General features: G+C 41.2%; 1 protein-coding gene and 1 long non-coding RNA gene across 8 annotated transcripts in view; one reads left to right on the forward strand and one right to left on the reverse strand.

The window, feature by feature from the left end:
* Positions 1-10,497, reverse strand: part of LOC141508070 (uncharacterized) — a 103,719-nt gene extending 93,222 nt beyond the window's left edge. For 4 of the 5 annotated variants that reach the window (XR_012474332.1, XR_012474333.1, XR_012474334.1 and 1 more), the window contains exon 1: positions 5,674-10,497. This is a non-coding gene — a long non-coding RNA (uncharacterized LOC141508070). The remainder of the gene's footprint in view (positions 1-5,673) is intronic. The other variant, XR_012474335.1, reaches the window with a different exon arrangement.
* The window catches only part of KIRREL3 (kirre like nephrin family adhesion molecule 3), a 726,770-nt gene that overhangs the window by 700,283 nt on the left and 11,464 nt on the right, over positions 1-15,023 (forward strand). For 2 of the 3 annotated variants that reach the window (XM_074216356.1, XM_074216357.1), the window contains exons 12-14: positions 7,758-7,858; positions 10,802-11,000; positions 12,756-12,791. In XM_074216356.1, coding sequence (XP_074072457.1) covers positions 7,758-7,858; positions 10,802-11,000; positions 12,756-12,791 — 336 coding nt within the window. The remainder of the gene's footprint in view (positions 1-7,757; positions 7,859-10,801; positions 11,001-12,755; positions 12,792-15,023) is intronic. The other variant, XM_074216358.1, reaches the window with a different exon arrangement.

A 15,023-nucleotide genomic window follows, 5' to 3' on the forward strand; every position in this document is an offset into this window, starting at 1 on the left:
GAAAAACCCTTAAGCATTATAAATTCTAATTGTTATTGCTATTGCTGTTATTGTCTCTTTGCTTCTTCTAAGAGTTCCCTCACATTGTTCCTAATCCATGACTGCTATTTAATCACTCATCCTTTCTCTACCTGGCTCCATGGGACCCCCCCCTCCAGAAATAGCACAGAGAAGGGCCATCTTCCCATGCCCCTGCTATCATGACACAAGGCTCAGAAGCAGTCACTGGACACTGTCCATTGGCAGCTGCCCTCTCCTCAGCTACCTTGGCAGGAGGCTTTTACTGAAGAACTGTGAGTCTGTTCAACCAGTCTGCTACATCATCAAATGAGTCATAGTTACTTAATGCCCCGTCCTGAGTACCCTTGATTATTCTGCCCCAAACCCTTGAAGTCCTAAAGGGGTAAGTCTATTTGGTCCAAGAACGTGTTCCAGTCAGGTCCAAAGCTTACAACTCTCTTGCTTTTTCTAGTGTCTCCAGGATGCCACCAATAAACTGGCGCTCTGGGGCTAAAAATAACAGCATCTGATCACGCCTGTGTTTATATCCATGGCAACAGAGTCTAGAGTCTTTTCCTGCCCATAAGCTGTCTGACACTTTACTCAGCCATCACCCTGCTGCCACCTCTAGGGAAAAAAAGTGGTCCTGAGCTCTGGACAGTCATCCTGCTCAGGCACTGCTGACTATAGAATCATGGACCATCTGCTGTGGAAGGGTTGTTAGAGTTCATGGAATCCAACTCCTATTCTGATGAGTGAATTCCCTTCATGACATCCTTGACAAATGGTCATCTAGCTTTTCCTTGAATATCACAGTGATGCAGAATTCACTTCTCAATTTGTGCCAGGCTGAGTTTTAAGAAGCTCTTCTATATCATCTGATAGCTGCCTCCCTATAATTTTCATATATTGGAAGAACCAGGGAGAGATAAGGAGGAGGAGGATAAAGGGAGATAGATGAAATAGATAGGATAAGTAGAGAAAGGTAGGATAGATAGATAAAAGATAAATGGAGATGATGGACAGATAGATATCTAAATGGGATAGAGAAATAGATGAGATGGGATAGATAAAACTGATAGGATATTGATAAATGGATGGGTAAATAGACAAGCAGATAGATGATAGATAGATAGATAGATGATAGATAGATAGATAGATAGATAGATAGATAGGCCTTAATTTTCCCCTTTGGAGCCTATAAAAACACATCTAACCCTTTCATGTACATCTCTAGTTGCAATTCCATCAAACAGCTCTCACAGGATAATTTCTAGTCTCCTCACCATATTAATCCCCATCTTCTTGTCAATTGTCCTTCCTAAAATGTGGCATTCCTGGTCTGTATTCTGACCATAATAGTATAACAGGACTTTCTCATCTCTTGTCCTGAACATTCTATTTCTATTAATGCTGCCTAAAATCAAACAAGACTGGGGGTGGCTCAGAGAGGCAACCATTTATCATTGTAGACTGAGTTCCCAGTTCAACAGTTTCCCAAGTTTTAGTTGTGGTTGGCTCCAGAAGTAGCTTACTCCAGAAGTAGTTCCCCAGTCTGGAACTCCCAAATCACAGAGGTTATCCCCAGGCATCCCATCATTAAGTCCATTAACCTAGATTATTGGAAAGAGAGGAAAAGGAAGGAAAATATCTCCTTTGAGGAAATACATCAGAATACTTCATATGAACAGGGCTTGGGAGAAAAGCAATATGGAGGACTATATATCAAGCAGGCTTGAGAGTTAAGAAGACTAAATGTAAATCCAGCCTGTGATACACTGGTGTAACTGAAGGCACGTTCATTTAGTCTTTTGGTACTCCCAGACAATTTCCTATAAACCTGAGTGTTGATCTGCAATGTTAAACAGAGTGTGCCTCCTAGAAAGTCCTCTATACCAATGAATTCATAGGTCCAGTAATTTTTTTAAAAAAGAATTTAAGAAAGGAAGTGGAGACTAAGATGAGGAATTATTACCATTGTCCCTTTAAGGAGTTTAAGCAACAGAAATTGTTCCTAAGAGAACTCCCTAAGATGGCAATCCTATTGGGTAGAGCAGATTCATTTACTCAGTCTCCTAGATATGCAATCTAATGGTCATACTTTGGACCAGTCCCTCCCTTCCACCCACCAAGAAAGATCCCAGCAGCCCTCCAACATAGTTATTGTTTCAACTCCCTCCTTTTCCACAACCAACTTAGCAGAAGGAAAGGGAAATCTTCTAAGTAAAAAGATCTGTCAAGGTATTGAAACAACATGCTAGGGGTATGAAAGTCATTTATTCACGTGTGGTAGAGAGTGACTTACCCAGTCACAGTAGATGAATTACAAGACCCTTTCCAACTAGTGGTTGGAGCTAAGAGCTACATTTTCCAACTGCTTTCTGGGGAATAGGTGAGTGCTAAATAGAGCTTGGCCCATTGGAGAGGAGCCTAGGGAGCACTTGAGTTTAAGTGTCAAAATCAGTAATTCATTGAGCCTTTCACCAAAAGTGAATCCTGTTTGGGGGTGTGAGAGAGAGAGAGAGAGAGAGAGAGAGAGAGAGAGAGAGAGAGAGAGAGAGAGAGAGAGAGAGAGAATGATTGCTAATGCTATCATGTAAAATAAATGGATAGGCCTCAGCTTCCATCTCCTGAGTATATATTCAAGTCTCACCTTATTTATTTCAAAAATCTGAATCAGTAGTAATCTAGGCTTGGCCTCCCTTCCAACTGTGAAAAGTTGTCTCCATGGGAGGCAGACATAACCTACTTTCTAATTCTGACTTCCTGCCTGATTTCCCTCCATTCCCTCTATAGTGGGCAACATACATTCACTTGACAGTTCCTGAGAAACCCTGATCCTGGTGGAAGAGGTTGTGGAGAGAGTTTATGAATGAGAGTACCTATCCTGTACTATTTCTGAGGGGGCATCCCTTGGAACCAGGCAGAGAAAGAATGAGTGATTAAATAGCAATCATGGATTAGGAACAATGTGAGGGAACTCTTAGAAGAAGCAAAGGGACAATAACAGCAGCAGCAGTAACAATTAGAATTAATAATGTTTAAGGGATTTTCAAAGAACTTTCCTCATGACTCTCAGAAGTAGATACTATAATGTTTTATTGTCTCCATTTTATAGTTGAGAAAACTGAGGTTAGGAGAGATCAAATGAGATAATCCATATAAAGTGCTTTGCAAACCTTAACATGTTACAAAGGTGGAAGATGTTAGCTTCAAATCTCCTGACTCCAAAGACTTCCCATTACTTTACTTTTGTGATATGTTACAAAATGTCTAAGGACACTCAATCAATCAATTGATCAATCACTATTAATTAAGTGCCTACTATATTATATGTAAGGTACTATACTAAGTGCTAAGATTACTTTTTGTAGGCAAAAGTCCCTGCTCTCAAAGGAACTTAAAATCTAAGAGAGGGACAATATGCAAATAAATATGTGCAAAGCAAGAAATAAATAGAAAATAGTTCATAGAAAGAAGGCACAGGAATTAAAGCAGATTGGAGAAGACTTCCTATAAAGATGAGATTTTAGTTGAGACGTAAGTCAGGAAGCCAATAGCCATGGGTACCATGGAGAGGAGTTATCCAGTTCCCTGACTTGCTGGCTTCTGGAGCTCAGTCTCCTCCTCAGTCCCACACCAAAATGGAAGTCCCACTTTTAATGAGAACCTCACTTTTCTCCTTCCCCTCCACCTCACTCACATTCTGGAGTCAGTATCCATCATAAACTTCCTGGTATTTTTACCCCTTAGCTTTAAGCTGCTCATAGAAATGCAAATCTGTTTTAATTAAAGGGGCTAATAAACAACAATTATGTTTGCAGCAATTTTTGTTTTGCTCTCAATGTAATTTACTATTCTCCCCACCCCTCATATCAGCCTTCTTTTCCCATATTTTATGAGAAATGAGTTCCCCATCCCCCACTCCAAGAGAAATATTGAAATATTCAAAACAGACTCCATCCCAACCACTAACTGGCTCAGAATTGTGGAGTACTACAAAGACTGTGGCCCTACAGTAAAGACCTAAATGACCTTTGTTTTCTATTCCTATGTGAAATTGAGAGGGGAGAATCAGGAACCCAATATAGCAGAGAACTCAGATTCCCTTGGGGTCTCTTGTACCCCAAGATCACCTGGGACTATCTAATAACTTAATTCTCATCCCACTTCTCTTCCCTCTCTCATCTCTGTTCTAACCTCTCTTTACAAATAGATTGTCTCCTGAGACCCAGGACATACCCCATCCCCACCTATCCCAGAAAAAGACAGCATAGAGTGGCAGAAAGAATGCTGATTTTGTAAGAAGAGTATTTAGCTTCTCTGAGCCCCAGTTTCCCCATCTGAGAAATAAGGAGATTTAACTAGGTGATCCCTAAAATCCTAATAAATTCAAAGCCCTTCATATCATCAACACTTAGACCTTTCCAGTCTTCTTACACCTTTCTCCTTGTCACCTACTCTTTGATCTAATGACCTCCTGACTGCTCCATCTCTTGGCTCCAGACATTCTCTCTGGCTGTCCCCCATTCCTAGAATATTCACTTTCCTCCCCTCTGACTGCTGATCTCCCTGACTTCTTCTAAGTCCTAACTAAAATTCTACCTTCTACAGGAAAACAACCCCTCTTTAATTCTGGTACCTTCCCTCTTTTCATTATTTCCTATTTATCATACATACACATACACACGCATACATGTATATGTATGTATATATGTATGTGTACACACATACAAATATGTATATGTATATGTATATGTATATGTATATGTATATGTATATGTATATGTATATGTATATGTATATGACTTGCTTTGTATATATTTGTTTGCATGCTGTCTCCCCATTAGATTGTAAGTTCCTTGATGACAGGATCATCTTGGCCAGCACTTAGTACAGTTTGTGACATAAAGAAGGTGCTCAGTAAGTGTAGATTGCTAGGCAAGTCACTTAACCCCATTGCCTTGCAATAAATAAACAAACAAACAAACAAACAAATAAATAAATGCTGATTGCTTGATTGATTGAAGAGGGATAGCTTTATTCTAGTTGATCCTAAAAGGCAGAACTATGTGCAATAGTCAGAAGTTGAAGAGAAGCAGATTTAAACTTAAGAGACAGCATACTTTAGTAGAAAGAGCCTTAGAGCCAGGAAGACCTGAGTTCAAATCTCACCTCTGACACATTCTTGTCACATGACCCAGGCTAAGCCTCTCAGTGCTTGAAGCAACTCTCTAATATTGCAAGTTGCATAAAACATGTTGAGAATGGATAAAATGCATGAAGCATGCTTTGGTGGAGAACATTTCCTCATGTGGGGGTCCCAATGTCAGTGAAACAACTAGCCCAAGTCCCTTACCTCATAGAGAAAAACTCCCTAGCAATCTGAACCACACAAAAGTAGACTGACTTGCCATGGACATGAGATCCCCCTGACAAAAGATCTTCAAGCAAAGGGTAAATTTTATGCAGGTCCAAGGTGGATTCTGTGGCCTTTGAGGTCTCTTCCACCTCTGAGTTTCTGTGATTCCTTTTCACCCTTCAGATCCTATCTGGTTCTAAAACTTGTTTTACTCAGACCTACCTAACCCTTTCCTCTGATAACTGGTAGCTTCCCACTGTCTTCACAGCCAAGAGCACCTTGGCTAAATTCAATAAATATTGAGTTCTTACCTGTGGGTCAGGCACTGTCCAAGGTACTGAGGAATAGCCCAGTTTCTCCTTAGGTAGACCTATGAGTTCTTTTTTTTCACAAGGAAGCAGCATTGGAAGTCTCTGGCATTTGTGTGTAGTCCTATTGCCAATACAGGAAGAATGCAATTTACCAAAAAAAATCATGTTCCAAAAGTTTGTAAGTCAATATAGAGGAACTTGTAAAATATTTGCCTAGGATACCATCTATATCAAAGCAATGTTATAAATGGTGGTTAGGTTCTCAGCTAGCTCACAATACCCTTCTTTCAACCATAAGCTATGACAGATACTGTAGAAACTAATCACTACTCCTAACCTTGCTTCTGTGAGAAAACTCATTCAAAGATCCAACTTAGTACTCCAAGCAATGGAAGCAGACATTCCCTTTCCCCTTATTCTTGTCCTGGTCACAACATCCACAGTGCCCTGTGAATCCCAAACATTTAGGAAATGATCAGTACAGAAGAGATATCCCCCAAGGTCACAGTGGCTTCATCACTATCTCCCCAAAGGCAAGGGAGAAATCCTGTGACCATTCAAACAAGGAGACAAGTTCCCAGCTAAAGCAGTCCATTTCTGAATTAAGCATATATGGATATCAGGTATTCAGGAAGCTCATAATACCACCAAAATGAATTACTCATTAGCCAGTGTATAAAATGCTTAAATAACATCCAATAATAGCAGTTATCTGGGCAATAAACATCTAAGTTTTCAAAGGCTGTTAGAGAATCATCACAGCTGCTGCTCTCCATCTCCATTTATCCTGAAATATGAAAGACTTAAATAAGTTCTAAGGAAGAACTCCCTGACAGGAAAAGTTTTTGATGGGTTGGTCTTTTCAAGTATTCTTTTTACTGCTTTTCTGTGGAAAGAGGAAGGAGGAAACAGGACAGACATATGTGAAACATGCTACAGAGAAGGTACAATGTTAGAGTGATTTCAGGGGCTAAAATTGGGTGGGATGAGGTTAAAGGTAGTTGAAGAATCACATTCCATTGCTTGTGCTTGGAGCAACTAGGTATCACAGTGCATTTACTATTGGACTTCAAGACAAGGAAATCTGAGTTCAAATCTGGCCCCAGATAGTACCCATATGGCCCTAGGCAAGTCACCTAACTTCTGTCTGCTTTGGTTTCCTCATCTGTAATCATGGGGATAATAAATAATAGCACTTACTTTGCAGAATTATGTTTAGAATAAAATGGGATATTTGCAAAGCACTTCACAGACCTAGCTATTATTTAGATAATGGCAAATTCTTAACATTCAGAAGCAACATTGTATGTAGAGGAAATAGCACTGGACTTAGAATCAGAACACCTGAGTCCAAGTCCTGATTCTACCACTTCCTTGTTATATGCCTGGACAATCTACTTTTAACCTCTCTTTAAGCCTCAGTTTATTCAATTATAAAATGGAATTAATGACACTGCCACTACCTCACAAAGGTTGTTGCTTAGGGGAAATTTTTTTAAAATTTAAAGCACTAGATGAATGTGATTATATAGGACCATTTGGGTGTAGTTGGAAACCCAAATGCCCAAATAGCTCCACCAGTCCAGGTTGTCAGGGAAACCAGCAGAATCCTTAGCAGATCCACCTTCTCCTAAACTTCAGTTTCCATAGAGAAGATATTGTTTGTGTTAGGCAAGAGCTCCCCCTGTTGGCTATTTTTAGACTAGCATGAGTTGAAGGCACTGGACAGCAACATGACCATGATGGCTATTTAGGAGGGCATAATGACCATTGTGAATAAAGGGAAGTCCTCAGAGTCAGTATGACCTGAGTTCAAATTCCACTTTTGACCATGCTGGTCTAGCTACATGAGTCTGTATGAAATTTCTCAGTGCTCTCAAAATCATTTTAGTGAAGCATTAGTGTTCCTCAGAGATCCAGACAAATAAGAGTGCTGTTCTTCCTTCTCTTTCTCAGTCCCCATTGCTATATGTTCATCTTCAAATCCCTAGAAGATGCATCTGAGAATCAATAGGGAAGGGGTTATGAAGAGGGAAGAAATTATAGGCATTCTTCCTAATATATGTTGATATTTCTCCCCAAAGGGCCCCCTATCATCTCTAGCACCCAGACCCAGCATGCCCTGCATGGAGAGAAAGGACAAATCAAGTGTTTTATTCGGAGCACACCTCCACCAGACCGAATTGTAAGTAAATTTAGTGGCCTGATGACTGTCACTTCTCCCTGACCCCTGCCACAATGGAGCAGGGAGGGTAGGATGAAAACATACATACACAAAGTGAAGACTAGGGAAAAGGACTGGAGCAGAAGTGAGAGTCATTCAATCCATACGTATCTATCAAATGGCTACTATGAGCCAGGCTCTGGGCATGAATTCAAAGGCAAAAATTTATTGGTTCCTCCCCTTAAAAAATTTACATTAAATCAAGATTTGATCCAAGATTTACTCCTAACTAGTATGACATTGCACATGTTAAATAAGGTCTCTTGACTTAACCTTCCTCAACTACAAGATAGCAATAAACTTGCCCTATCTATTTCAGAGGGTTGTTGGTAATATAAAATGAGACAGCTAATCCCTAACTTACTAATGGTTTGGTTAGCTGTTTCCAGCTTAGAAAACAATTTCCCAAAGAAACAAGTGGGAATTATAAGCATTCATTTGTTAACCCATAAAATCCTTTTTTCACCCATAATACAGCAGGTCCCTGGACTTCATGGATAAATTTCAAGAAATCCATACACTTCGATTGGCCAAAAAAAATTACATCTTTATTTTCACTAATATCTTGATGAAAATTGGCATTTCTTTCAATTATTTAAACATCATGTTAAAAGGGGAGTTGAAACTTCCCCAAACTGTGTCCATAATAAATTTTTCTAAAAGATCCCTCACCCCAAATATTTATAATGGAATACTCTAAGAACCAATAATTTTTGTCACCATATCCACAAGGAAATAAATTGTAATACCCTTGAAAGCTCAGCAGATAATTTCTCTGAGTTGCTTTGACTTAAAAATTCCTATGTCCATCCTGGTTCTAGCTTCTCTGAACTTAATTTGGTCCATAAAGAACAGTCATACAGTCCAACAGTGGCCCACTTTAGCAGGCCTGAGCATGAATAGGTGTTCTCCACCCCAAATCAAACATCTGAGCTACAAGAGTTGGAGCTTCTTCATCTAATTCCTTTGTTAGGGATTGCAGGAAATGTGTGTGAAGATGATTTTTTCACAAAAGTAAACAGTATTACTGATACAGAGACCAAGGAATAGCACAGTCAAGAACGCCTGGAGGTGGAGAGAAATCAGAGGGTCATTTTAGAAGACTGACAAATGTATCTGAAGCTGTGTTTTTGGTCTTTCTGTAGCTACATAGTGCTTCAAAGCATTCCTGAAGGGTACTAGCTTTTGTCATCATATAGTTTCCTTCAGTTAGTAGGTACTAATACTGTAACTACTATCAGGTAGGGAGAGTACTAGTATCATGGAAAGATCACTCAACTCCAAGTTCTAGGTTGAAACCTGCACTCGTTAGCTTTGGACAAGTCATTTAACCTTTATGTCTCATCTCCTTCATTTCTACAAAGAAGGGATTGAACTAAATGAGAGGTATTTAACCTGCCCTTTATGAACTAATTTTTTACTATTTTGATAATTTTATTTCAATATAATTAATTTCATTTATGACCCTATATATTTTATTTTATGCAATGAAAATAATATTCTGAGAATGGATTTTATAAGCTACCATCGACACAAAAAGAGTTAAGGTACCTGTACCAACTGATTACTAAAATCCTTTCCAGTTATAACCCTTTATGATCCTGCAGAACCATATTACTAAACACACTCCCTGCCTATGACACTTCACTAGTACCCAAGACTACAAAGCTAATGAGTGCTAGATTCAACCTGGAGTATAGTGATCTTTCCATGAAACCAGCACTCTCTATATATGATAATAGTTGTATTATTGGTACCTTCTGATTGAAGAAAACTATGACAACAAAAGCCAGTATCCTTCAGGAGTGCTTTAAAGTACTTTAAATCACTGTTGTGCTACACACACACATTGGTACATACCAGAATCCAAGCCATGAATGACTGTACTTCTTCACCTTCAAATTCTACACATACACACACACACACACACATACACACACATACACACCTCTATGCATTTATTCCTCCATTCATCAGTACTTCTGAGCACTCAGTTCTATGGTCTCATAAATCTAATTTTCTGCCAACAAGTTTGAATAAAATTCATCCCCAGGAAACATAGTGAGCTGGAAAGAACAATGACTTCTGAACCTGAGTTCAAATTCATGCTCTCTCATTTTTTTACCTGTGTGACCTTGGATAAGTCACTTTACCATTCTCAGCCTTGGTGTCCCCATCTGTACAAGGAAGGGATTGTTCAGGCCCCTTGCATTTTCTAGCTCTATGATACAACAGGTACACACACACAAGTACTAAGACTTCTACACACAAGCAAATGTAGGTTCCATTCAGAGCACACTGAAGGATGGCATCTCTCCACAGAGCTACCTAGAATGGGTGTGTATATGTTTCTATGAAAACGACTCTCTCTCTCTCTCTCTCTCTCTCTATATATATATATATATATATATATATATATGTATGTATGTATTTGTAAGATCTATTCCTATAGATCCATGCTTCTGTTGAAGTCAGACAGGTTCCCCAAAGCAAACAATATCAAGGAGTTCAAGTTTTGCTCCCTCCTCAGTCTGTAAAAGTATACAGCATGAGTGCTTCCTCATGTTCCCAAATAACTTCTGAAGTTGTCAAACCTTTGACTCTGTATGTGTGTATATATATATATATATATATATATATATATATATATATATATATATATGTATGTATTTAAAAAAAAACTCAGGATAGAGCACCAGCCCTGGAGTCAGGCATACCTGAGTTCAAATCCAGCCTAAGATACTTAATAATTACCTAGTTGCATGACCTTGGGCAAGTCAATTAACTCTATTGCCTTACCAAAAAAACCTCATAAACTTGGAGCACAAGATAGAAGGTGAAGGTGTTACACTCCTGCTTAAGATGGCATTGGTGACTGATTGTCCTCTTTTCTCCCCTTCCTAGGCCTGGTCCTGGAAGGAGAATGTCCTAGAGTCAGGGACCTCAGGGCGTTACACAGTTGAGACAGTCAGCACTGAAGAAGGTGTCATCTCCACACTGACCATCAGCAACATTGTTCGGGCAGACTTCCAGACCATCTACAACTGCACAGCCTGGAATAGCTTTGGCTCTGACACAGAGATAATACGACTCAAGGAGCAAGGTGGGAACTGCTAAATTGATGAGGGGGAAGAGAAGAATCTGGGTGAAGTTCCCTGACTCAAGACTGGGGAGGGAAGTCTGCTGGGAAACTGGAACACCTGAGAAAAAAATCCTGCCAGGATCAATGGAGAGAGACAGGAAAAAGTCTCCATGCATAGAATAGTTTGGCAAAAGTGGAGGTTTTGGTCCATAGCAAATAGCTAGATAACAGGACTCAAATTGTTTTCCTGATTTTGATGTATTTCCTTGAGCAAGATATGGATACATTGGTCCACATTGCAAGACTGAGTCAGCTTCCTTAAAGCAGGTCAAAAAGCAGCCAAATAGTAGCAGCTTAAACTGCTACTGTTGCTTCTCCCATTTTTGCAAAGATTTCCCAGTCAAATACCCCTATTTGGGCCATGGTGGGTGGTCCTAAGCTTAAGGGAAGTAATATGAGATCTAGGAGTGGCCACTAGATGGCAGAGAAGGTGTTGGTTTGATGGGAACACTAGCTCTCTCTTCAAGAGAGGAAATAGGGAAAGTAGTCTGCCCAAACCAGAGTGCCCAACACAGGGCAAATGGGCAGGAAAGAAATTCTCTGTAAGGCCTGTGAGGTTTGCCCTGATGTTTGCAATGAACACAGAATTAAGGGCTTATACTAAATGGTGATGGATTTAGGGCAGCCAAGCTAGAAGGAAGGCAAAGAGAAAGAATGAAAGAAGAGTCCCCATTCCTCGTTTATGACCCAGGTGTCTAAATATTCCAAGCTCTAGGACCAGAAATGCTACAGAGGCAACTGCAGTCAGCTCTCCAGTGACATGGGGACAGGGAATAGCTCCAAATTAGGTGTGTGTTATCTCTGAAATACTCAAGTAGTGAATCCTGATTTAGAGCTGAAGCCAAACGCCAAAGTGAGTGGTTTTTCCAGATGCCAAGTGGGGATGCGGTCATAGCTGGGCTGGCCCAGAATTCTTGCTTAGCAACAGAGAGGGGCAGGAAGTGAGAGCTCAGGAACAGCTCATACTCAGATTCTGCCAACCAGTCCCAGCTAATTACTTAGAGGCTAAGTCTTATGACCACTTTCCAGAATTTCAAGCTACAGTTTCTCCCACTAAGAAAAGTTCAGGACTCTTACCATCCCCTTAGCCTCAGAAGAAATGCCCTGTTGATAATCCATACTAAATGGATTTGTCTTGGCTCTGACCCTAACTTCCTTGGATGGATGATATTGGGTACAGATAGCAGAGTAATTAGGGTTAGGCCATGGTCCCATCCACTTCTCTCCCCAGCTCTGGTGCCCAAACCCTGATAGGAGATCCCTAACCTATTCAGATCCTGAAATAGGTGCTTCTGATACTCAGTGCCATCATGCTTGTCTCCTGGCATCCATCCTTCTACTAGTAGTTCTAATATACATGATTATTGGCACATTATTTGCATGGCATCATTCACATGTCATCCCAAAGCCCCTTAGCCTTTTCCTACGTGTCCCCCTAATGTTCAGTCCTTGCTTCTCTCCCCTCCTTAGCCCTTTACCCAGTGTCCCCAGCCCCTGTTGATTTTCTCACCACCACCTACCTCGTTCCCCCATTGGTGTTTCTAACTCTGGATAAATAAATTCTAAATTCAATTCTGCAGGTTTGAGCCTCTTAGGCAATCTAAAAGTTATGATTAGAAGAATATTCCCTTACAGCAATAACCCAGACCCTCCCTGTTAGCTTGCCCCTCACCCCCACCCGGCCCAGCTGTGGACACTTGCTTTATTTCCAAACAGGTACGGAAATGAAGTCGGGAGCTGGGCTGGAAGCAGGTATGAAAGGAGCTGCCCAGGGAAGGGGCGGGAAGGGCCCTGTTGGCTAGGTGGGGAGGAAACCCATGAGGAGATGGAGGCTTCTGCAGGGTTCCAGAATGTCTACTCCCACAATTTAGGGAGTAGGAACGGAACCTCTCCAGTGAGCCTCCTGCTTCACCCCAACATGGACCAGAACAGGGACTCCAGGGACCTGATTTTGTCAATGCTTGGGAGCAGGTCTGGCCCCTGAGTTATCATCCCTGTTACTGTCTCTCTCATTCAGGCCTTACTGCTCTTGCTATTCCCTATAGTTCCCTATAGTTCCCTCCCTTCTTAGGAGAGCTCTGCCTTTGGCACCCTATGTGTCCCTGGGTATCACTTCCCTTGCCCTAGACTTCTGTTTGACCCTGAACTCCCAGAAGGCCTCGGACTTCTTATAGTAAATAACCACTTGCCCATTACTTGCTTGGATACTCAGGATCCTACCATCTCTACCCCTGGTGTGCTAAGTGCCTGTACCTTCTTACCTGGGGGATTACCTTATAGTCAGATTTAGGTCATTGTGCAGTGCCCTCTCCCCAGTCACCTGCAATAAATCTCCTAAACTTGGATGCCCTAGTGTCACACAGGAACAAGACCTAAAAAAGAAATCAGCCCAGACAGACAAGAATTATTGGCCTCATAGGAACTGTGCTGGTGTACTGGGAAACTCTATATCCTGTCCTCTTATAGATCCCACCAACTACCTTGGCCCCAGAGATCCTGCCAGCCACTTCAGCCTCAGCAGAACTTGGGGAACAGTGACATTCTCCAGTTCCTTTGCATGTGAAGTTTGAACCTCCCTTTATCGTAGCTCTACTTTCTTATATTTAATAACTAACACTCAGTGATTTTGTAGTCTAAAAAGTCTCTATTTTCAAGACTTCATTTAATCTTTATAATAACCCTGGAAGGTAGGTAGTACAAGGACTATCCCCTGGAGTTCAGCCTTAAGTGACTTGCCCAATATTACATTAGGAAGGAGACTGGTTTTCACACACAATTCTTCTGATCAAAAACGCAGACCTCTTTCCAGTTTCTTCCTAGCCTCATTGAATTGAATTTTTCCTAGACCAGACTGGCTCTCAAAGCCAACCTACTCTCTATTGAGAGCTTCAAGCACACTCCCAGGGGCATTAGCACCAGCTCAGGAGAGTCACTGGAAGCCAGGCAGAGATAGTGTCTGTCTAGAGGTTAAACACTATTATCTTCTTCCTGCCATTGGGGCATGATCCATAGGGTAATATTCTCACTGGATTCCTGCAGAGAGTTTCCATTGGCAGAGTAGAAAATCATCTCTTATCTGTCTTCATTTTCTATCTGTCTGCCAACAGTCCTCTCCAGTTCCTTTAAGTCCCCTTCTCATTGCAATGAGAAGAAAGGATTGGGGCAGGGGATGATTTCCCCCCATCTCTCCTATATTTCTTTCCACTCACCCATTGAGGAACCACCAAAAAAGAGGACCCTGGACAGCATGGTAGGATGATCCAAATATTCTACACAGGCAGATTCCCAGTGTGCCAGCCTCCCAACTAGAGCCTCAGAGTCTTAAAATAATACTATCTCCCTTTCTTCTTGGGGGGGGGGACGATTCCAGAGACCCCTTCAGAAAATATGATTGCCCTATGACTTTGTCTGCCTTATTAAACATGCACTACTAAGGTGGAGGGTTTGGAAAGGAAAGGCTAGAAGAAGACTGAGATCCCAACTGCTGAAGTCTTTGAGTCAGACCAGACATAGCCACCAAACTAGTTTCACTCTTTTTACCTGCTGTCCCACCTTGCTCACCAACCAAGTCAGAAGCTTGAGGTTCAGCAGGACATAATGGAAAGGATTAGGAACTCTCCTTCAGGAAACTCTGATCTGCCACTGAGCTCCTGAATAAGTCTCCTCCCTTCTTTGGGGCTTAAATTTCATAATACAGAGAAGAAGATTGTATTAGATGTTTCCTAAAGTCCCTTCCCATTCTTACATTCAATGATCTGATGTCTAATGAGCTGACATGTTGCTGGTTCACCTAGGTTGGGTAAACTTTTCAGCTCTGGAGAGAAAAGGGGCCAGGACTTCCAAAAGAAGAATGTGAATCAGTAACCTACTCTCTGCTCCCCACAGATCCCCTAGTCCAAGACCCCAGGGAAGGAAAGAGCTGGATGCCTTCTCACTTGATTCAGTTCAGAATGCAAGTGGCAGAACTGTCGCAAAGAGAGCTAA

The sequence above is a fragment of the Macrotis lagotis genome, chromosome 1 (genome assembly GCF_037893015.1).
Source record: "Macrotis lagotis isolate mMagLag1 chromosome 1, bilby.v1.9.chrom.fasta, whole genome shotgun sequence".
In the NCBI taxonomy this organism is placed as follows: domain Eukaryota; kingdom Metazoa; phylum Chordata; class Mammalia; order Peramelemorphia; family Peramelidae; genus Macrotis; species Macrotis lagotis.